The following is a 24,592-nucleotide window of genomic DNA, read 5'->3' as shown; positions in this document are numbered from 1 at the left end:
TTCACTTCATCCACACAATCAGTGTGTTGGAGCAGAATCTCAGCTATGTACAAGCAAATAATGAGGCATCTCCTTATTGATTATGATCATGTGAAGTGAAGTCATCAGGAGCAGCGAGAGCCTCCGTGGCTGAACAGACACAGGAAGGAGCGCCGCCTGAAGAAAGTCCAACATTTACACAACAACAAGAAGGCGGCAAAGTACCGCCCACAATGTTTGATTGACAGGTTGATCTGTGTGCAGTGAAGAAATGCCACAACAATCAGCTCTCAGCAACAATGATGGAAACACAACAAGTCTGAAGGAATGAAACACACAATTTAACCCACTGACCCTGAAATGACTTCAGACTATTTGAGTTTACTGAACTCAGCAGAGTCAGAAACATAAACTCCAACATAGAGAGGTTGAGTGAATGTGGTCTGGACTCTGTGGAGGAGAGTCATGGTGTCAGAGACGCTGTAGAAGGACAGAATACCTGCACTGTGATCCAGGTACACTCCAACTCTGGAGGACTGAGGACATGAGACGGGAGTGGAGACACTGTTGTGATAAAAGTCATAACTGTTTGTGTCACAATATAACATCCAAGATTTGCCATTGTTACCAAATAAACATTCATCTGAGCTCCCTGCTCTGCTGATATTCTTGTATGCGACTGCTACATAAACTGTTCTTCTCCACTCCACCTCCCAGTAACAACGTCCAGTCAGACTCTCTCTACTCAGGACCTGATGCCACCCAGTGAATCTGTCTAGGTGACTAGAATAAGACTGTTGTTTACTCACTCTTGTTGCTTTTCTGTTCCCCTCAGATAATAACAGCTGTGTGTGTGCTGTGTTTGGATCCAGTGTGATGTCACGTGAATATCTTAAGAAGTCAGTTCTGGTCTCGGGCTCTGGTTGTGGGTTTGACAGTAAAACATCCACTTGAGTCACTGTCAGTGAGATGTTGGTCCATGTCTCTCTCAGGACGTCCTGTAGTTTGTCTCTGAGCTCTGACACAGCTGCTGTCACATCCTCAAAGTACTTGAGAGGACGGATCTTGATGCTGGATGAGTGTGTAGACTCACTGAGTGCTGACAGTGAGGGGTAGTTGTGTAGAAACTGGTTGTGATCCTCTGTGTGTGAGAGCTTCTTCAGCTCAGCGTCTTTCCTCTTCAGCTCAGTGATCTCCTGCTCCAGCTTCTCCTGAAGCTCTTTGACTCGACTCACTTCAGTTTCCTGCTGGGATCTGACCTGCTGCTTCACATCAGAGCGTCTTTCCTCCATGAGACGGATCAGCTGGGTGAAGATCTTCTCACTGTGCTCCACTGCTTTATCAGCAGAGCCATTGATGGCCTCCACCTCCTGTTGAAGCAGCTTCACATCTTCCTCTCTGTCCTGGATTCTCTGCTGGATGTTGTGTCGACTCCCCTCCAGCTCTCTCTGCCTCTCAGTCCTCTCTGCTGCAGCTGACACTGTGTCGTGGCCTTTATGTTCGTCCATGGAGCAGAGATAACAGATACACTGCTGATCAGTACGACAGAACATCTTCATCACCTCATCGTGACGAGAGCAAATGTTCTCCTGGAGCTTCTCTGACGGCTCCATCAGCTTGTGTTTCTTTAAAGGAGCTGCTTCATAATGATGCTGGAGGTGTTTCTCACAGTAAGAGGCTGGACAGGATAAACAGGACTTGACAGCTCTCAGTTTCCTCTTAGTGCAGACATCACAGGCCACATCTTCAGGTCCAGCATAGCAGAGATCAGCAGGAGCAGCTTGGAGTCCAGTCTTCTTCAGCTCCTCCACTAAAACTGCTAACATGGTGTTTTTCAGCAGCTCAGGCCTCGGTGTGAAGCTCTTCCTGCACTGAGGGCAGCTGTGGATCCCCTTCTCATCCTCTGTGTCCCAGTGGTCTTCAATACAGTTCTTGCAGTAGCTGTGTCCACAGGGAATAGCCACCGGATCCTTCAGTAGATCCAAACAGATGGAACAAGAGAAAGTCTCTCGGTCCAGCTGAACTGCTCTCTGCTCCATTTCACCTCTCAGTGGCAACAACCGTTTGTCGAACTCGCCGTCTGACTTTCACTTCCTGATAACTGAAACTAGTCTGAGCTCTGATCTGAATAGGTTCTGTTTGTGCAGCGAATGAGGTCTGTCAGCTCAGTTACGCCCATCCACAGACTGTAGATATGAAGGGGAGGGAACAAGGAAATATAGTGACAGAGTGGAGATGCTCTGTGAGAGGAGGAAGAAGAGGGAGGGCTGATGGAGCTGTGACTCACTCCAGGACGAGGAGCAGCTCTGTGAATCTTTAGGTCATTTGCATAACCCCCGTTCTCTAAGTAGCATGAGTGAGTGTCTCACTTTGGGTAATGCCCCTGCGTGCCCTCAACTGAAGCTCGTTATTACATGGCACCAGTGCATAGGCTGGCCCTGATGATGTGAATGTCATCGGGCCACCCGCCCTTCCTTAGTTGAGGGGCTGACATGCTGTCATTCACCATTCAAAATATTTAGCCCACCTCTTCCTCGCTTCAAACCAGCAATAAGGGTAGTCTGGTGAAACACTCACTCATGCTATTTAGAGAACCGGGGTTATGCAAATAAACTAAAGTTCTCTTTCATAGCATTCGTTTTGTGTCTCACTGTGAGATACACTGACTCTTGGAGTGCTTAAAAGCCCATGAACCAGCACTAGGGATATATACCGAGGACCGGTACTTTTTGGTACCGGCTCCTAATTGGGTCGGTACCAGGGTACCGTTAAGATTCTGGACAAACGGTACTGTTATCGGTACTTTAAAAAAAAAAAAAATTTTGATGATTTTTTTTATCGGTTTTTGACATGGATGGTTTCTGAATGTCTACCCAACCGTAATCACTATAAACGTAACAAAAAACACCGTGACTTAACGTCGCAAAAACGAAACCGGGTGCCGCTGTCACGGCGCTGCAGTCTTTAGCGTTAGCCGGGCTGCTAGCCAGGCTGCTAACTGTACCCGCTTTGTTACAGCAATCAAACACGTTGCACTCCTTTAGCTTCATACTATGCTCCAAGTGTTTGGTGATGCTTACCCCGAATTTCCCCTCCATACTGTCTGCTGCGTTACGGCTCCGATCTGGTTTTGCTCCACCGTCTGCCGTCTGGTAACCCCCACCCACCGGTTGCGATTTGAGTCAGCCGCGGCACAGTACCATAGACAGCTAGCGTCGCGAGGCCGAGGAGTTTCCGTGATAATCACATAATCACTCGCGACCGCAGTTATAGGTATGTGTCATAAAAACAACAATAGGAAGTGTTCCCGACCGAAGGATTAGTAGAAGAGCTTGTGTTTGTCTCTTTTTTGAGATTTGTGTGCTGGTGTCAACACGGACTGTTTTATTTTGAAAAGTAACCGGATGTTATATTGATATTTTGGTACTTGACTTCCTGTCTGCTCGGTGCTAAATTCAGCTGAATTGCTGTGTTGTGCTCTGGCATCCGCCAGATATAAAAGTCCTGGTTATCTGTTCCGGAGTATTTGTAATTGCATAGCTTCTGTTCTGTTGAAGCTTTATTATTAACTTGTGGTAATAAAAGGTTGAATCTTTTGACATCTTGTAAAGTCTTTATTTTTTTTTTTACACAAAATGACATGTTGTAGTATCGATAAGAGTATCGATAAGTATCGGTACCGGTAAGGAGTATCGGTATCGGTATCGATATCGATATCGATAAAATCTTAACGATATACATCCCTAACCAGCACTAACACTGGATTTATTCTTGTGAATAACCCTTGTCACCAGTTACCCCTACACTCAGCACTGCATGAGCTAAGGATGGTGCTGTAACGTCCAGGCTGTAGAAACGAGCAAAAGTTAGAGATGAAGACCATCTGGCTGAAGCACAAATATCCTGAATTGAGACTCCACTGAAAAGAGCCCAGGATGATGCCAATCCTCTAGTAGAGTGTGTACACAGACCTGCTGGAGGTTGTGAGCCACCAGTAGTGTAAGCCAGTGCAATGGCCCCCACTATCCAGTGGGACGGTCTATGTTTCGAGATTGGTCTTCCTTCATGCGGTTTAGCCCAGGACACAAACATCTTATCAGATCTTCTGAAATTTGCTGTATCGTCCACATATATCCGTAGAGCTCGGACCGGACACAAGGTGTGTAGCCGTTCCTGCTCTGCAGGAGTAAAAGGTGGAGGGTTGAAAGCTTTCAGCTCTATAGGTATGCAGGAACCCATCACTTTAGGAACAAAAGCTGTGTTCGGACGGAGTTGCACACTTAAACCATCGGGTGCAATTTTCATGCAGGCATTATTCACCAACAAAGCGTGCATTCCCCCCACCCTCTTAGCAGAGGTCAGGGCCATCAGTAATGCAGTCTTTAAGGACACCATTTTCATATTCACCTGTCCCAGGGGTTCAAAGAGTACTTTTTAGAAAACCTCCAGGACTGTTGGCAGATCCCATAATGGTGTCATTGACCTTACTGAGGGTAATTTTCTCTGTGCCCCCTTCATAAACTGACACACCAATGGGTGTTGTCCCACTGTGTGACCATCAAAACCCACATGGCAAGCTGTAATAGCTGCCAAATACACCTTTATCGCCCCACTTTCTTTGGGATTATTAATTATCTTGAATAAAACCCATCCTGGCTCTGACCAGCCGGGACAATTCGTATGGCTCCTTTTACCAGCAGAGAGTGGATCTCTTCTTGTGAAATACGAGCCGACTCTCCCTGAGCCTGAGAATAAATAATTTCTTTGAATTGTGGTGGAACGATAGCGAACTGAAGCCTGTAGCCCTTGTTTATCGTTCTCAACACCGATTCTGAATTTGTACAAGCACTCCACTCCTTTACTCTCTGCGAGAGGGGACTGACTGGCCAACTCACTGTTTGTGTGTTGGTATTTTCTTGTGACCTGCTGTGCCGTTAACCTTCTCCGACCTGGGGAGCAAGTGCTCTCCCCACTGGGTTCATGTGGGAGGTTGTGGTTGTCAACAATTTTGTTTTTGTTTTTAACATTAACTGTGCCCTCGGCATTTCGCCTGGTTGCGACAGTTGGGAGAACTTTATTGCATTGTGACAACTAACAGTGCTTGTGAGACACGTGTGGAACAATGAACATAACTTTGTCTCTTGTCCTCACTGGGGACTCTGTCTCTGTTGGAGCTGGTCCCTGCTGTGAACATTGCTGCAAATTGGTCCCATCGAACGCCGCCTCGAACTGAGACGGAGGTGTGATTGAAACAGTTGAGGCGAGAAGAGTGGTGCCTGCCCACTCCTCTCTTACCACCGGTGCGTCAGGCTGGCCTCTTCCTCCTCCGCATGCCCTGAGCGGGTTGAGGGGGTCGCTGGCCATCCTGGGTGGTGGCCTGGTTCACTGGCCTCCTCACCCACGGGGTCTTCACCGGTGGAGCTCTGAGGGTGGTCTGCGGTGCAGGCTGCGCTCTGGAGAGCTTTGGGATCCTGAAGCCGGGCATGGGGCACGTAACCACCTGCCCAAATGTCTGAGCTTTCCTTTGTAGGCAGAGCTTTAGTGCTTAATTTTTCCTTTTCTTGTCCTTGCATCTCTTCTGCATAAATGATGGAAAAATTATGCTTATATCATCAGTTTCTTGCATTGCTATAACCTGCTTGTCTTCCTTTATATGTTTGTGGAAGTGTACCGAGCTCCTGGAAAAGTACTGTGCAGAAACACACTCACCCTCCGGCGGGATCACAAGGCCTCGAATGGCATCTTGTGTGAATAACATTTGGTGGACATCATAAGAATGTTTGTGTGAAGGATAGATGCTGAAGGCCATAGGTCCGAAAGTGTGTACGTGTACTTCTCCATCGTGCATAACAACTGTATGACTCATATGTACTGTCAAAGAGCCAATCATATACGCTTACGCCCTATTGTAGGTGAATAAAAGATGCTTGGGGAGAGCAGCTCATTGGAACTCAGGAGCCCAGACTTTGTGTGCTGACTTCTGCTCTTCCCCTTTGCCTAGAAAGACAATCTCCGTGTCCGTGTCTCATTTCTTAACAGATTTAAACCCAACATTTCTTGGTGCCGTGACCCGGATCCCAACATACCCAGCTCTGCCAGAAGGAGGACGACAAACCGAAGCCCGTCGACGGGCAGGACCCCAACAGGTGGCCTGAAGGAGATGTCCCCTCCAACTGAACAGCGTTGGATTGACGGGATCCGGACTTTGAAACTAAGGAGACGGGACCGGAGAACTGAGGAAAAATCATATCACCTTCTCTTGTGAGTAAAAACACCCTACATTTAGAAACAGGATATTGCAAATTCCTAGGTAAAGTAAAATAGAAACAAAATTAAAATCAGTTTAAGTAGTATTTCTCTTTGAAGCAGCAGCACAGACTGAAGCCTTATCGGTGTTAACGAACGTCTATGGCCTGTTGAAGTAGAAGAGAAGGCATAAAAAACAACGCAGACTAGGGAAAAGCATTAAAAATAACGATCACTGAAACGAAAATTTGCATATAATGGGTGGGAAGAATTCTCGTAAAACTGTAGATGAAGACAGTACAGGTGATAAAAAGTATATGAAGCACTGGAATCCTCAAAGTGTCAAGTATCTAGATAAATGGAAAATAAAGTATGGATTTACAGGCCGCCTACAAGTAAGAGAAATAGAGGATTTAATATCCCGCTTGGAGACTAGTCTCATCACCAAGCGAGGGAAAAAGCATGAAAAAAAGAGCTGACGAGCTCCGCATAGCGCAAGGATGGTTAACACAGTCTAAAGCCAGACAGGATAACCTTAAGAAGCAAAAAGAAGTGAAAAAGGAAGCTAAGAAAAGCCAAATCCTTTTTGTGCACAAAGAAGACAATGAGACAAACTGCAGGCAAGCGCCTGAACCTCCCCCATCCGTGCCAGTGGCTAGTGCGCCGGTCGAACAAAACATTCCAGAGCAACAAAACATTACAGAGCCAGTTCCAGAGCCTAAATTGGCATCTGCAGCTAAACCATCCCATTTGTCCCACTGGCCGCCTCTGTACCCAAAGGTGCCAACTCCTAAAACTGAAAAAATGAACGATAGGAGGGGCCCTAGTCATGGGTTGCGACCAGTAGGCCTCCTCCACGCACCCAACAGATACACCCCCACAAACAGCCCGGCTGGAAGCCCCAGCCTGACTGTCAAACTTAAAAAAAGAGGACCACCAGAGAAAAAATCTTCAAATATGATAGCTGAAGAAGTGTTTCCCCAGATCCAAGTTGCCAATCCTCAGGCGGGGGGTGAGGATCAGCCTCCAATCCTGTACGTTTTTCGTCCTTGGACCCTCGCGGAGGCCGCGAATGCTGTAGCCGGCATTCCTCCACCGGAGGATGATCCAAAGGAATGGATAAAATGTATGAGAGAGCTGATAGACTCCTACTGCTTGAATGGACAGGAAGCAGGGGAAGCTATGCAATCTTCATTGAAAATTAAATGGGAGAGGGTAAAGGGTAATTACACAGGAAGAAATGGTGCAGGGACAGTGTTTGCATATCCAGCCGATGGAGTGCTGACGGGAGAATATAAAGAGGCTCTCGATGCGACAGCAGCTAGAGTGAAGACTGCTTTTGCGCGCACCGCGAACTACTCTCGCATAGCTGCCATAAAACAGAAACCAGACGAGGATCCTGAGGATTTCAGGGCCCGACTAGAACCCGTGTTTCGCGCTAATAGTGGTATAGAATTTAGTGAAAATAAAACTGATGCATATCAACAACAATTCAAACATGCCATCATGCATGGCTTACACCCAGATGTTGCAGGCTCGGTCCGCAAACATTTCATTGAATTTGACACCGCGGATGTTCCTACCACTATGCAGTGGGTCCGCCATGCAACCAAACACTTAGACTCCAAGAATAAGAAAGGGAAAGGAGGAAAAGGAGCGAACACATTTTTCTATGATGACGAAGACTGTGATGCTTTCCTCAATGACAGCCCAGATTGTCACACAGTGGAAACGAAGGGGGATGATAACCTCAACAGGGAAGCCTGTCCTCGGGATGTTTTGGCAATTCTGACACATACTCAGCAGAGGCAATACACCCTCTTATCACTCTCGATGTCCTCCGTGATATGCAGAACTCTGCTCCTGATAATGAAAAACAGTATTGGGTCAAACAAGGCGCTGAAACAGACAAAACAGGACTGTATACACAGGCTTACAAACCTATTCTCCCTAAAAACTTGTACAAAGCTGCCGCCATTTTGAGTCATGGGCCTTGCCATGTCTCAACAGGAGGGATGACAGAATTCCTACTAAAAAAACTTTTGCAGAACCCAGATGTAATTTGCATAAAACACAACCCACAGGGCAATGTAAGACCAAAACGAGGGCAATTCCCAGAACCAACTGAACCTTTTCAGACTATGCACATGGATTTCATAGAACTAAACAGAAGCGGGCCATACAAATACTGTTTAGTACTAGTTGATGCATATTCAAAATGGGTTGAAATAATACCTTCAAAAGCTGCAGACTCACTGACAGTAGCAAAAGCATTGTGCAAAACAATTGTGCCACAGTATGGGATCCCCGAAATATTGTACAGTGATAATGGTGCACATTTTGTAAACCAAGTTGTAAGTCAAGTTGCAAAACACTTACAAATAAATCTAAAAAATCATTGTGCCTACCACCCTCAAAGTGCAGGTCTGGTAGAAAGAACAAATGGGACTGTCAAATCTCGGTTAAAGAAATGCATGGAAGAAACAAAGAGACCATGGCCTGACTGCTTAGATCTAGTGAAATTGTACATGAGAATCACTCTGACCGATAAAGGGTTAACCCCATTTGAGATAGTTCATGGTAGAGCATTTAGACTCCCTGCTTTCTCAAAAGACCTTGAGGTGTCTGAGGAAGAGACAACATTGGCAAAGCACATGAGAAAACTGTTGGACCAAAAAGATGTTGCCAAAACAAATTTACTGCCCTCTGATTCTCTTCCTCCTCCACAGGACAGCCAAAGAGTGAGACCAGGGGACTACATATTCGTCAAAATCATCAAAAGAAAATGTTGGTCCAGCCCACGGTGGGAGGGTCCGTACCAGGTCCTGCTAACAACACCAACAGCAGTAAAGATTGCAGAAAGGACAACTTGGATCCACCTCAGCCACTGCAAACTGCAGCCTACCTCTGTCTCAACTGGATAGTGGGGAAGTCTGGGCTACAAAGGGGGCTCTGCTATATAGCGGCAGGGCCGTCTCAAACCCCAGTGAAGAAAACAACTGATCCCTGTCCTATTAGGATGACAGAGCAAGGTGATGCAGAATCGGATTGTTCTGGACTTGCTAACAGGATCACAAGGAGGAGTGTGTGCAGTTATTGGACAAACATGTTGTACCTACATCCCTGACGGCATGACGGACGGAGGAGATATCTACCAAGCTCTGCAAAACCTGACCGATCTCCAAAGCTATGTGCTGGAGCAAACCCCTGGTGCCGACCCACTCCCGGACTGGATGACTGGATTCTTTAACGGCACCTGGTGGCAGGTTCTCCTAAAGGCATTGGTACCCGTGTTTGTAGTCATGCTGTTGTTCCTCTGTTTTATCTCTTGTGTGATACCCTGTACACGATCGATGTTTGAGAAAATGGTTCAACAAAGTTTTGTGCAAATGCAATTATTATCCCAAAGGTATGAGTTTGTTAATCCTCAACCTTATGCTGATTCCCGAGTGTAAAAATGTTTTACGCCTCGTCTTTTTCCAATGAAGGTATTATCGAAAATGGCGACAAGAGATAATAACCTGACGAATTAAAAGTACGAGCAATAAAACTGATAAACAGGAGGGAAATGTTGGAAAAATTATGCTTATATTATCAGTTTCTTGCATTGCATTGATATAACCTGCTTGTCTTCCTTTATATGTTTGTGGAAATGTACCGAGCTCCTGGAAAAGTACTGCAAAGAAACACACTCACCCTCCGGCGGGACCACAAGGCCTCGAATGGCATCTTGTGTGAATAACTGATGGTGGACATCATAAGAATGTTTGTGTGAAGGATATATGCTGAAGGCCGTAGGTCCGAAAGTGTGTACGTGTACTTCTCCATCATGCATAACAACTGTATGACTCATATGTACTGTCAAAGAGCCAATCATATACGCTTACGCCCTATTGTAGGTGAATAAAAGATGCTTGGGGAGAGCAGCTCATTGGAACTCAGGAGCCCAGACTTTGTGTGCTGACTTCTGCTCTTCCCCTTTGCCTAGAAAGACAATCTCCGTGTCCGTGTCTCATTTCTTAACAGATTTAAACCCAACACGCCCATCCACAGACTGTAGATATGAAGGGGAGGGAACAAGGAAATATAGTGACAGAGTGGAGCTGCTGTGTGAGAGGAGGAAGAAGAGGGAGGGCTGATGGAGCTGTGACTCACTCCAGGACGAGGAGCAGCTCTGTCAATCTGAACTTTGTTGTTTTACTATGTTGAGGTCTCACCTGTAACTCCACCTGGCCTCTCCCTGATGCAGCACACTAATGAAACAACACATGATGCCAGCCTGACATTAACTTTGTACGATGCATTACCTGCTGTATATAAGCAGTCAAACATATGCAGTAAAACATTTAGTATAGCACCATGTCAAATTTACCTGTAGCCCTGAATCTTCCCTATATGAGCTACAACCTGTCCGGGGTTCCTCTGTCACCTGATCAATAAAACATTGATGCTATGAGCAGTGACACAGCACGACTGACATCTCAAAGAACATCAGTAGTATTCACTAGGCCTAATTTTAATATTACAACTAGCTAACACTTCAAATTAAATGAACCATCATGTCCTTATTGAAGTCCACCTGCTGCTGTGACCCTGCCACTCCACCCTGTCTGATACATCAAATCAATCACCATAAAGAGTGAGAAAACGGTTGGAAACAATGTTTTGCATTCATTAGCAGCAGCCTATGAGGGGGGACTATTTTCCTCAGGTGACTTACACTTTGTTTGGTGAAATAGCTTCTAATGTCTTCCACCTTTCTTTTCTTGCCCGACATCCTCAGACATGTGTTGCATGAGAACAGTGTCGACCTCCTCTCATCAACTCTGCAAAGTCTGCAAGTGAAACACCTTCAACAGCCTACAGGAGGAGGAGGAGCCTACAGGGAGCTCAGCCAATCAGAACACACACCTGTCTCAAAGATGTATTTGGGAGGCGGTGCTGAAGTGGGAAAGGATTTAACCCTTTGTGTGCCGCATGAGGCACATTTATTTCCCTTCAACCTTAATATTGGTGTGGACACGTTCATACGGTCCATACGCAATTCTACACCTATGACTCTGCCAGAAGTAACGGAAGATCAAAACAATCATTTAATTAAGTCAATAACAGAGACAGAATTGTATGATATCATAAAAAAGACAATAAAAAATGAGAAATGTCCAGGAAGTGATGGATTCACAAATGAGTTGTACAAAGTATTTCAAGCTTTATTAGGACCTCTGCTATGTAAAACCTTTAACTGGCTCTGGAGAACAGATAATATGCAGATACTTGGAATTCTGCTGTTATCACATTAATTCATAAAGAAGGTAAAGAACTAACAGATTGTGCCACATATCGCCCAATATCTTTATTAAATGTAGATCATAAATTACTCACTTCAATTCTTGCAACATGACTTAAATCCATTATTCCTAACATTATAAATCCTGATCAGTCAGGTTTTGTCCCCAATAGAACTCTGGGGGATAAACGTCAGAAGAACCTTGAATATAATAGAAAAGTCTTTAAAGACAAAACAACAAATGATTATCTTAAAGCTAGATGCAGAAAAAGCATTTGGTCCTTTATATTTGAGGTGTGTCAAAAACTTAAATTCAATGATACATTAATCAGCTGGTTAGAAATGATATTTAATACACCTAAGACAAGAATACGAGTAAATGGTATAATATCAGATTCTTTCAGTCTTTTTCAGGGAACAAGGCAGGGAGACCCTCTCTCCCCACTGATTTCTATTTCGGCCATGGAACCATTTGCAGAGAGAATGAGACTAAACTGTAAAATACAAGGACTGTTATTGGGACAAGAAGAGCACAAATTAGCAATATATATGTGGATGATTTGATCGTCTACCTAACTAATATATCACAATCCCTGGAGGTAGTTATGGAGGAAATAAAACAACACAGTGCAACGTCTGACTATAAACTAAATATGGGTAAATCAGAAGCAATGATAGTTGGGCAGTCAATATCACAAACTATCAGATCTACATATAACCTAAAATGGCAACACAATAAATGGAGATACTGCGGGGTGACAATTTGACTTTAATCAGCTTCATCAATATAATTTTGGGGCTTTGGAGAGTCAAATTAAACAAGACTTACAAAAATGGAAACTGATCCCACCAACAATAACAGAGAGAAATGAGATTATGGAAACAAACATTTTACCAAGATTTTTATTCCTCTTTCAAAATTTGCCAGTTTATATACCAAAAAAACCCCCAAAACTGTTAAAATGATTTATACACTTATTTGGGGAGAAAGAAAACCTCGTATAAAACTCAAGATGCTCAAAACAGCCAAACTACACGGAGGACTCGCTCTCCCAAATTTAATGAATTATCACTACGCTGCTCTAGTCAAACCGCTCACCGTCTGGTTATGCAACTCCTCAGTAGCAAAGTGGAAAGAAATTGAAATTCAACAAATGGGTAAATATTGGAATATGTATATATCTGCTAACATAACTATCAATGACACCCGAAAAATTGAGAACACATGTATAAGAAACACGATAAAAGTTACAAAACCAAAGGATATTCAAAAGTATCTGATATTTATGAGACAGATTGTGATGGACAGAGAATTTAAACCAACTTTGAATGACAATACTTTTAAAAACTTTAAGTAAAGGCTTGACTGATATAATCAGATAGTTACAGATGAAGGAATAGAGACTTTTGAGAACTTATCAAAACTATATAACCTACTGAAATCAGACTTTTATAAATGTTCACAAGTGAGAAGTTGTGGAAGAAATATGACAACATAAAACAGTGAAGGACAAACACCCTTTAATAACTTGTATATTAAACATATCAGTAAAGTCTGTTAAAGCACTCTTGTTCAGTGATTTCATGATCAGATTCACTTCATCCACACAATCAGTGTGTTGGAGCAGAATCTCAGCTATGTACAAGCAAATAATGAAGCATCTCCTTATTGATTATGATCATGTGAAGTGAAGTCATCAGGAGCAGCGAGAGCCTCCGTGGCTGAACAGACACAGGAAGGAGCGCCGCCTGAAGAAAGTCCAACATTTACACAACAACAAGAAGGCGGCAAAGTACCGCCCACAATGTTTGATTGACAGGTTGATCTGTGTGCAGTGAAGAAATGCCACAACAATCAGCTCTCAGCAACAATGATGGAAACACAACAAGTCTGAAGGAATGAAACACACAATTTAACCCACTGACCCTGAAATGACTTCAGTCTATTTGAGTTTACTGAACTCAGCAGTGGAATCATAATCAACATAAACTCCAGCATAGAGAGGCTGAGTGAATGTGGTCTGGACTCTGTGGAGGAGAGTCATGGTGTCAGAGACGCTGTAGAAGGACAGAATACCTGCACTGTGATCCAGGTACACTCCAACTCTGGAGGACCGAGGACCTGAGACGGGAGTGTGGACACTGTTGTGATAAAAGTTATAACTGTTTGTGAAACAATATAACCTCCAAGATTTGTCATTGTATCCAAATCTACATTCATGTGAGCTCCCTGCTCTGCTGATATTCTTGTATGCGACTGCTACACTAACTGTTTCTCCTCTCCACTCCACCTCCCAGTAACAACGTCCAGTCAGACTCTCTCTACTCAGGACCTGACACCAGTCAGTGAATCTGTCTGGGTGACTAGAATAAGACTGTTGTTGACTCGTGTATGTTGCTTTTCTGTTCCCCTCAGATAATAACAGCCATGTGTTTGCTGTGTTTGGATCCAGTGTGATTTCACGTGAATATCTTAAGAAGTCAGCTCTGGTCTTGGGTTCTGGTTGTGGGTTTGACAGTAAAACATCCACTTGAATCACTGTCAGTGAGATGTTGGTCCATGTCTCTCTCAGGACGTCCTGTAGTTTGTCTCTGAGCTCTGACACAGCTGCTGTCACATCCTCAAAGTACTTGAGAGGACGGATCTTGATGCTGGATGAGTGTGTAGACTCACTGAGTGCTGACAGTGAGGGGTAGTTGTGTAGAAACTGGTTGTGATCCTCTGTGTGTGAGAGCTTCTTCAGCTCAGCGTCTTTCCTCTTCAGCTCAGTGATCTCCTGCTCCAGCTTCTCCTGAAGCTCTTTGACTCGACTCACTTCAGTTTCCTGCTGGGATCTGACCTGCTGCTTCACATCAGAGCGTCTTTCCTCCATGAGACGGATCAGCTGGGTGAAGATCTTCTCACTGTGCTCCACTGCTTTATCAGCAGAGCCATTGATGGCCTCCACCTCCTGTTGAAGCAGCTTCACATCTTCCTCTCTGTCCTGGATTCTCTGCTGGATGTTGTGTCGACTCCCCTCCAGCTCTCTCTGCCTCTCAGTCCTCTCTGCTGCAGCTGACACTGTGTCGTGGCCTTTATGTTCGTCCATGGAGCACAAAATACAGATACACTGCTGATCAGTACGACAGAAAATCTTCATCACCTCATCGTGACGAGAGCAGATGTTCTCCTGGAGCTTCTCTGACGGCTCCACCAGCTTGTGTTTTCCATAGGCAAGTGATTCATAATGAGGCTGGAGGTGTTTCTCACAGAAAGAAATCATACAGACCAAACAGGACTTGACAGCTCTCAGTTTCCTCCCAGTGCAGACATCACAGGCCACATCTTCAGGTCCAGCATAGCAGAGATCAGCAGGAGCAGCTTGGAGTCCAGTCTTCTTCAGCTCCTCCACTAAAACTGCTAACATGGTGTTTTTCAGCAGCTCAGGCCTCGGTGTGAAACTCTTCCTGCACTGAGGGCAGCTGTGGATCCCCTTCTCATCCTCTGTGTCCCAGTGGTCTTTAATACAGTTCTTGCAGTAGCTGTGTCCACAGGGAGTAGCCACCGGATCCTTCAGTAGATCCAAACAGATGGAACAAGAGAAAGTCTCTCGGTCCAGCTGAACTGCTTTCTGCTCCATTTCACCTCTCAGTGTCAACGACCGTCTGAGCTTCACTTCCTGATAACTGAAACTAGTCTAAGCTCTGATCTGAACACGTGTGTTTGTGCAGCGAATGAGGTCTGTCAGCTCAGTTACGCCCATCCACAGACTGTAGATATGAAGGGGAGGGAACAAGGAAATATAGTGACAGAGTGGAGCTGCTGTGTGAGAGGAGGAAGAAGAGGGAGGGCTGATGGAGCTGTGACTCACTCCAGGACGAGGAGCAGCTCTGTCAATCTGAACTTTGTTCCTTCTTTTACAACAGAGCCTCAGTTAAAACCTGCTCCACACTTGAAAACATCAAAGTTTGTAGTTGTAAAATGTTTCTTGGCTCCTCAGGCTTTGCTGATATTTCTCTGATTCTGTTCACTTTTCTTCTCCTGGTTAAAAACAGCTGACTGACAGTCGGGAGTGATCAAACTAAACTCTGATAAAGATTCAAGCTGCTGTATAATAGTTGTCTCACACAGTTAATGATCTACTTTGAAGCATTCGTGACAAAACAGTTGAGTGTCAGAATCTCATCCTGAGCCAAAGCAGCATTTCAAGCTTCAGACGTGTTGAAACAAAACTCATCACACCAGTTTTTAGTGAACTGTGACGTCATCTGTTGGTTTGGGAACGACCATTTTAAGGCTTTTGGCCTCACAGTCGCTGTCGTCTTGATTTTTAGATCCAGAAGTGAACATATATGGACAAGGGTGGAGCTGGACGACTCAACAACTGAAGCCGAGGAGAGCAGAGAGGTTATGTATGAAACATTTGGGATTGTAAAATTAGTTGTGTCTTCACTCTTGCTACTTAACTGTCATGGTTCATGATTCAGTGTGTTTGTGTTGTGTCTCTTGTGTCATATGTTTTGATTCTATGCCCTCTTGTGTCTCCTGTGTATTCCCCCTGTTGCAGTTTGTCTCCCTCTGTCTGTCAGTGTTTTCTCCTCTGTGCATCCCCCTCGTTACCTCACCTGGCCTCCTCCCTCCTCCTTCCTCTCTCTCCTCACCTGCTCATTTTCCTCTCATCAGTGTGTCTCTGTATTTAAGTCTTTGTTTCCCCCTCGGTCTTGGTTGCTTCTTTCTGGTGTTGCTTCTGATATGTGATGTTCTTCCCGAGTTCCTTCTGTCTCCAGTCTCCCAGTTGTATGCGTTTCTTGGATTTAGATTTCTGGTTTTCCGATGTTTGATTTGAACTTTGTCTTTTTTCTTTGCACTTTGTTTAGCTGTTTTAGCTTCGTTACTAATTTGCTTGTCCTTTTTGTCTAGTTTTGTCTCCCTTTGTTTGTTGCACTAGTTCAGCTTTGGTTTCAATAAAGCTCGCCCTTTGTTTCCCCTGATCCTGCCTCCTGAGAGTAACTGCGTTTGGGTCCACCTCCTACTTCCCTTAACTTCATGACAGAACGAACTGACCAGAAAATGGACCCAGCATTTACTGGCCTGGAAATAATTCAATGGTATCAGGACTTTATGACGAATCTGGAGACCCAGCCCTGCTACCAGCCAAGGCCTCAGTCTCAACCCCGGGCAAACCATCTGCTGACCCTTTCTGGGGAACCCGCCTTGCCTACAAAGTGCCCCCACCAAGAAAGCAACGTTACCAGCCACGTCCTGGCTCCCCGAAGTCTGGCTCTGGAGGCCTAGCTCTAGCGGCAGCAGCTGACTCTGCGTTTGCTGGGTCGGGTCCACTGCTGGCATGGCTGACACCCCTGTCGACACCTGCTAGTGTTTCTCAGTCACGGCCCGGTCGACACCTCCCAGTTGTTCTCAGTCGGCGGCCCGGTCGACACCTGCCAGTGGTTCTCAGTCGGCGGCCCGGTCGAAACCTGCCAGTGGTTCTCAGTCGGCGGCCCGGTCGACACCTGCCAGTGGTTCTCAGTCGGCTGCCCGGTCGACACCTGTCAGTGGTTCTCAGTCAGCGGCCCGGTCGACACCCGCTAGTGTTTCTCAGACGCGGCCCGGTCGACACCCGCCAGTGGTTCTCAGTCGGTGGCCCGGTCGACACCCGCCAGTGGTTCTCAGTCAGCGGCCCGGTCGACACCCGCCAGTGGTTCTCAGTCGGCGGCCCGGTCGACACCCGCCAGTGGTTCTCAGTCGGCAGCCCGGCCGACACCAGCCAGTGGTTCTCAGTCGGCGGCCCGGTCGACACCAGCCAGTGGTATTCACTCGGCGGCCCGGTCGACACGTGCCAGTGGTTCTCAGTCGGCGGCCCGGTCGACACCCGCCAGTGGTTCTCAGTCGGCGGCCCGGTCGACACCCGCCAGTGGTTCTCAGTCGGCGGCCCGGTCGACACCAGCCAGTGGTTCTCAGTCGGCGGCCCGGTCGACACCAGCCAGTGGTATTCACTCGGCGGCCCGGTCGACACGTGCCAGTGGTTCTCAGTCGGCGGCCCGGTCGACACCAGCCAGTGGTTCTCAGTCGGCGGCCCGGTCGACACCAGCCAGTGGTATTCACTCGGCGGCCCGGTCGACACGTGCCAGTGGTTCTCAGTCGGCTGCCCGGTCGACACCTGCTAGTGGTTCTCAGTCAGCGGCCCGGTCGACACCTGCTAGTGTTTCTCAGACGCGGCCCGGTCGACACCCGCCAGTGGTTCTCAGTCGGCGGCCCGGTCGACACCCGCCAGTGGTTCTCAGTCGGCGGCCCGGTCGACACCCGCCAGTGGTTCTCAGTCGGCGGCCCGGTCGACACCCGCCAGTGGTTCTCAGTCGCGGCCCGGTCGACACCCGCCAGTGGGTCTCAGTCGGCGGCCCGGTCGACACCTGCCAGTGGTTCTCAGTCGGCGGCCCGGTCGACACCTGCCAGTGGTTCTCAGTCGGCGGCCCGGTCGACACCTGCCAGTGGTTCTCAGTCGGCGGCCCGGTCGACATTGTTTGGGGGCCCTATGCAAGATGCTTTTTGGGGGCCCCTATTTTGTCAAACTACAATGGATAGATTCCTAAGCCTTTTAGGTGATCAACAAAGATGCTACAGTCTATTACATTTTGAGAGGAAAACAGGAGTCGTGAAAATCTAATTAAAATAAAACATCTTAAATTAACCCACCAAGCAAGTTGAACTGATAGAACATGATAATACAAGATAAACAATGGGGATCCTCTATATGTCAATAAATGAAACTGAATGAAGATAAATGACTGATGAGCACTTTGTGATATTGAGGGAATATTTTGTGTATATTTCACAGGTATTACAAAGTGGACTACTTGTGCTTAACTGATGATATGGTCTTAAACTATAATCTGTGTGCAGAACTAATGGTCCTATATAGTTTTGTGTACATTAAATTTACTTCAATGTGTGTTATGATTCTTTTAAATAAAACAAACTAATACGTCAAAAACATAACTAAACTGTAGGAATGTAGGCAAATTTGTCCAAATTATATTGTCACAATAAATATTCTAATAAATGTGGTAAAGAAAGACGCAACTAACTCAGTAGAGTTAACAATAATCCATTCAGAGCAATAATCCACTGCCACAGTAGTCCATAATAATCCACAGTAGGCCTCATATGTATGTGTGTTGTTTAGCACACTTCACACTAGAGACCTATGAACTGAGAACACAAAAATTGATAAATGAATCATGAAAATAATTCTAAAGTAATGTTATGTGGCAAATATTGAACAGTATATTAGGTTTATGACAGAACAGCAGCTCCACTGGACGAGGATACAGCAGACATGACAGACATCTGCCTCACAACACACCCTCCCTCCCAAATGTAATGCCAATGCATTAAAATAAGTAAAATAATCAATTAAGTCAATAACGGAGACAGAATTGTCAATGACCAAGATTCAGCTTTCTTTCTTTTTATTTAGAAGTTGCCAGGGCCAATACCAGGTGAAAAACCTTAAACACAAACACAGATAGAAGGTCAGGAAAAATGTAGGGGAGACTGGGGACAGTTGCAACAAGGGAAGGTTGCAACAAGCCTCATTTCTCCAATCAGAAACATGCTAGAGTGATGACACTCACTGCACATGCTCAGTTAGACCCTCTGCCCACCAAGAAGAGAGAGGCCATATTGAGCATCTGGTCCTGCTTCTATCAAGACAAAGTTGTTTTGGAGGTATGAAAGTAGCTTTTTTCATGAGCTGTGTTTTTGTCATACTGTCCTGATCTTTTGTATGAATTAATCCAAACCTACCTAGTTTGAATCACTATTTTGTTGACTATCAAATGACATGGTTTACATGCGTCAGTGTCAATGTGCCTAGCTAGCACATGCTGTTTTGTCATGACTGATACCATGAGGACGGTTGCAACTGTCCCCATGCTAATTAAGCTAGTCATATCAAAACAGACCACATAACTGTATTTTTGAAGATTTTTAGTTCAAAATAGGCACAATTCATATATTTCATTGCTTATGATGAACAGAACAGGCAACCACAATGAGAAACTAATGCTAATGATAAACAAAATAATTCCCCAAATAACTTGTGGAGCAAACATGAGAAATTAGTTATTGTTGTATGTTGTATGTGTCATATAAACTTGTCATATAGTGATTAAATAATAATCTGTACAGAGGAAGGCAAAAAAGAATAGAAGAAAAGCAAACCACAAAGAAAAGTGTGAAGAAAACCAAAGAAAAAGAAGAGAAGAATCAGACTCTGAAGGGGAAGAAGATGTCTGCATCGTCTGCCTGGAAAGTTTCTCCAAATCCAGAGAAGTGTGGCTGCAGTGCTGGATGTGCAAGTCCTGGACACATAAAGATTGCACACCTGGGGCTGATGTCTACACATGTCACAACTGTGACTCCAAATGACTGAATTCCCTTTTTTTTTTAATTCTCTCTGTGAGCCAGCAGAAATGTTCTGGGTTCTACAGAATTGTTCAGGAGCTGGTGGAATTGTTCACAAGGCAGCAGATTTTTTGGGGACAGGCGAGTGTTGCTCTCTTATTTTCTAAACATTTTTGTGCCTTTAATAAAACTTAAAGTCAAAGTTTATATTCACTGGAGCTTTAAAACAATGAGAATTTTGTTCACTAAAACAGTTCACTGTCTGTTCACATGTTTAATAAATGTTTTTTGTGTTGCAAATTATTCCATTCTTTTTGTCCCAAAATGATATATTGAGTTTTTATAGCTTCGGTAACATCTGCACATTGACTTGAGGTAGGCCTATGTTTTACACAAAACAAAACTTATTAAACATTGTATAGTGTGCTTATTTAGACAAAAAGCAGAAGATAATTAGTGAAATTTAATGTTTTTTTGATATGTTGCAACCGTCCCTGATCCGTGTTGCAACTGTCCCCAGGTTTGGGGTCGGTTGCAACGTCTGAATTCCTCTATTCAAATAAATATTGTGATTGATATGTTATGTGTAGCCATCTTTAAATGGTATGGGCATTTAGCAGACAGATGTAGGTTTAATATGTAAAGATTTGGTGAGCCTCGTCCAAATAGTCTCTGAGTAACTGAGATTAATGTGAAAAGTGTTGCAACTGTCCCCAGTCTCCCCTAAGCCAAGAAACCATAATCAATCAACATAACCCAAAATCAAATACTTAATTTTTTAAAGTACTAGAAATTAGTCTTGAAAATAAGAGGAAAATACCCATACTTAAACACCCAAAATGAATTAAATACATTTTAAAGCAGTATCTGATGATGATTTTAACCTTACAAACTTTGTCAGCTTTTAACTTCCGTAAATACACACATCATTATTTATCAACTTACTTTCAGCTTGAATACACCACGTTATTAACTGTGTTTTCAACCCACTTGTTATTAAATATAGAACATCTTAACTTGCATTTTAATCACATAACTTATTCAACACTTTACATTTTAACCTGCATTTCATCACATAATTAGTCCACAGCCCACAGTGCAGGCAGCACAGACACATAACTGAAAGCTCACCGGCTCCTTCTTCGAACCAAACTTTAGTCCTGCAGTCTCTTTTTCCCAAGTCCAGACTCTCCAACCATTTCTCTCACACGCTGCTCACTCCTCATTGTCCTGTGAGCGAGTGCCTCCAAACATCTTGATGACCAGATCACCTTCACCTGGTTCCTTCAATCAGCTGCCTGCAGGCTGGGAGACGTACCCATACCTGATGCACTCAGACAGACATGGGCGCGGCCTGCAGCTCAACTCAACACACATTAATTCATAAAGAAGGTAAAGAACTAACAGATTGTGCCTCATATCGCCCAATATCTTTATTAAATGTAGATCATAAATTACTCACTTCAATTCTTGCAAAATTACATAAATCAATTTTTCACAACATTATAAATGGACAGGGAATTTAAACCAACTTTAAATGACAATACTTTTAAAAACGGTTTAAGTAAAGGCTTGACTGATAATCAGATAGTTACAGATAAAGGAATAGAGATTTTTGAGAACTTATCAAAACTATATAACCTACTGAAATCAGACGTTTATGAATATTTACAAGTGAGAAGTTTCCTTGTGGAAGAAATATGACTACATAAAACAGTGAAGGACAAACACCCTTTAATAACTTGTATATTAAACATATCAGTAAAGTCTGTTAAACCACTCTTGTTCAGTGATTTCATGATCAGATTCACTTCATCCACACAATCAGTGTGTTGGAGCAGAATCTCAGCTATGTACAAGCAAATAATGAAGCATCTCCTTATTGATTATGATCATGTGAAGTGAAGTCATCAGGAGCAGCGAGAGCCTCCGTGGCTGAACAGACACAGGAAGGAGCGCCGCCTGAAGAAAGTCCAACATTTACACAACAACAAGAAGGCGGCAAAGTACCGCCCACAATGTTTGATTGACAGGTTGATCTGTGTGCAGTGAAGAAATGCCACAACAATCAGCTCTCAGCAACAATGATGGAAACACAACAAGTCTGAAGGAATGAAACACACAATTTAACCCACTGACCCTGAAATGACTTCAGACTATTTGAGTTTACTGAACTCAGCAGTGGATTCATAACCATAAACATAAATTCCAGCATAGAGAGGCTGAGTGAATGTGGTCTGGACTCTGTGGAGGAGAGTCATGGTGTCAGAGACGCTGTAGAATGACAGAATACCTGCACTGTGATCCAGGTACACTCCAACTCTGGAGGACCGAGGACCTGAGACGGGAGTTCTGACTTTGTTGTGATAAAAGTAATAACAGTTTGTGTAACAATCTAACATCCAAGATTTGTCATTGTGTCCAAATAAACATTCATCTGAGCTCCCTGCTCTGCTGATATTCTTGTATGCGACTGCTACATAAACTCCTCCTCTCCTCTCCACCTCCCAGTAACAACGTCCAGTCAGACTCTCTCTACTCAGGACCTGACACCAGTAAGTGAATCTGTCTGGGTGACTAGAATAAGACTGTTGTTGACTCGTGTATGTTGCTTTTCTGTTCCCCTCAGATAATAACAGATATGTGTTTGCTGTGTTTGGATCCAGTGTGATTTCATGTGAATATCTTAAGAAGTCAGCTCTGGTCTCGGGCTCTGGTTGTGGGTTTGACAGTAAAACATCCACTTGAGTCACTGTCAGTGAGATGTTGGTCCATGTCTCTCTCAGGACGTCCTGTAGTTTGTCTCTGAGCTCTGACACAGCTGCTGTCACATCCTCAAAGTACTTGAGAGGACGGATCTTGATGCTGGATGAGTGTGTAGACTCACTGAGTGCTGACAGTGAGGGGTAGTTGTGTAGAAACTGGTTGTGATCCTCTGTGTGTGAGAGCTTCTTCAGCTCAGCGTCTTTCCTCTTCAGCTCAGTGATCTCCTGCTCCAGCTTCTCCTGAAGCTCTTTGACTCGACTCACTTCAGTTTCCTGCTGGGATCTGACCTGCTGCTTCACATCAGAGCGTCTTTCCTCCATGAGACGGATCAGCTGGGTGAAGATCTTCTCACTGTGCTCCACTGCTTTATCAGCAGAGCCATTGATGGCCTCCACCTCCTGTTGAAGCAGCTTCACATCTTCCTCTCTGTCCTGGATTCTCTGCTGGATGTTGTGTCGACTCCCCTCCAGCTCTCTCTGCCTCTCAGTCCTCTCTGCTGCAGCTGACACTGTGTCGTGGCCTTTATGTTCGTCCACAGGGCAGAGATAACAGATACACTGCTGATCAGTACGACAGAACATCTTCATCACCTCATCGTGACGAGAGCAGATGTTCTCCTGGAGCTTCTCTGACGGCTCCACCAGCTTGTGTTTTCCATAGGCAGGAGATTCATGATGAGGCTGAAGATGTTTCTTACAGAAAGAAACCATACAGACCAAACAGGACTTGACAGCTCTCAGTTTCCTCCCAGTGCAGACATCACAGGCCACATCTTCAGGTCCAGCATAGCAGAGATCAGCAGGAGCAGCTTGGAGTCCAGTCTTCTTCAGCTCCTCCACTAAAACTGCTAACATGGTGTTTTTCAGCAGCTCAGGCCTCGGTGTGAAGCTCTTCCTGCACTGAGGGCAGCTGTGGATCCCCTTCTCATCCTCTGTGTCCCAGTGGTCTTTAATACAGTTCTTGCAGTAGCTGTGTCCACAGGGAATAGTCACCGGATCCTTCAGTAGATCCAAACAGATTGGACAAGAAATTGTTTCTCGGTCCAGCTGAACTGCTTTCTGCGCCATTTCACCTCTCAGTGTCAACGACCGTCTGAGCTTCACTTCCTGATAACTGAAACTAGCCTGAGCTCTGATCTGAACACGTGTGTTTGTGCAGCGAATGAGGTCTGTCAGCTAAGTTACGCGGCTTACACCCATCCATAAAAGTGTAGATATGAAGGGCAGGGAACAAGGAAATATAGTGACAGATTGGAGCTGCTATGTGAGAGGAGGAAGAAGAGGGAACGGTTATCGACCTTTGGTTCATTCCAGGACGAGGAGCAGCTCTGTCAATCTGAACTTTGTTCCCTCTTTTACAACAGAGCCTCAGTTAAAACCTGCTCCACACTTGAAAACATCAAAGTTTGTAGTTGTAAAATGTTTCTTGGCTCCTCAGGCTTTGCTGATATTTCTCTGATTCTGTTCACTTTTCTTCTCCTGGTTAAAAACAGCTGACTGACAGTCGGGAGTGATCAAACTGAACTCTCATAAAGATTCAAGCTGCTGTATAATAGTTGTCTCACACAGTTAATGATCTACTTTGAAGCATTCGTGACAAAACAGTTGAGTGTCTTCCATTCCGTTCGATGGGAATATTTGTATTTGGTTCTCAAACGTTTCGGTTTCAACAATCAGGTAATTGGATGTCTGAACTCCTTATACAGTTCCCCCACCGCCAGAATAAAAAATTAATGGGTCCCTGTCTAATACAGTATTTCTTGAGAGGGGGTGTTGTCAGGGCTGTCCACTTAGCTCTACACTTTTTGCACTTTTTATTGAGCCACTGGTTCAGGCGATAAGAGAGGATAAGGACATAACTGGTGTATTGACTGGAAACACACAGCATAAAATCTGTTTATATGTGGATGACATTCTTATGACCCTTAG

At 44.8% G+C, this 24,592-nt stretch overlaps 2 protein-coding genes across 3 annotated transcripts; both read right to left on the bottom strand.

Moving 5' to 3' along the window:
* Positions 1 to 225: 225 nt before the first annotated feature.
* LOC115581435 (tripartite motif-containing protein 16-like) lies at positions 226 to 2,018 on the bottom strand. The gene has a single exon (XM_030416496.1). It carries the CDS (start codon positions 2,016 to 2,018, stop codon positions 351 to 353), a length of 1,668 nt encoding a protein of 555 aa, XP_030272356.1. The 3' UTR covers positions 226 to 350.
* A 10,245-nt stretch (positions 2,019 to 12,263) lies between these two features.
* On the bottom strand, positions 12,264 to 23,731 carry LOC115581437 (tripartite motif-containing protein 16-like). 2 transcript variants are annotated; one of them, XM_030416498.1, is made up of 3 exons: positions 22,765 to 23,731; positions 18,101 to 18,114; positions 12,264 to 14,142 (listed from the first exon to the last, which is right to left on the bottom strand). In XM_030416498.1, exons 1-3 carry the CDS (start codon positions 23,729 to 23,731, stop codon positions 13,456 to 13,458), a joined length of 1,668 nt encoding a protein of 555 aa, XP_030272358.1. In that variant the 3' UTR covers positions 12,264 to 13,455. The 2 variants fall into 2 exon arrangements, with proteins under 2 accessions (XP_030272358.1, XP_030272359.1); XM_030416499.1 differs by lacking the exons at positions 18,101 to 18,114; positions 22,765 to 23,731 and having other exon boundaries at positions 12,264 to 15,135.
* Between the last annotated feature and the right edge of the window lie 861 nt (positions 23,732 to 24,592).

The sequence above is a fragment of the Sparus aurata genome, chromosome 5 (genome assembly GCF_900880675.1).
Source record: "Sparus aurata chromosome 5, fSpaAur1.1, whole genome shotgun sequence".
Taxonomy (NCBI): Eukaryota; Metazoa; Chordata; class Actinopteri; order Spariformes; family Sparidae; genus Sparus; species Sparus aurata.
The sequence above is the reverse complement of the archived record's forward strand: the minus strand, read 5'-3'. Positions and strand labels throughout refer to the sequence as shown.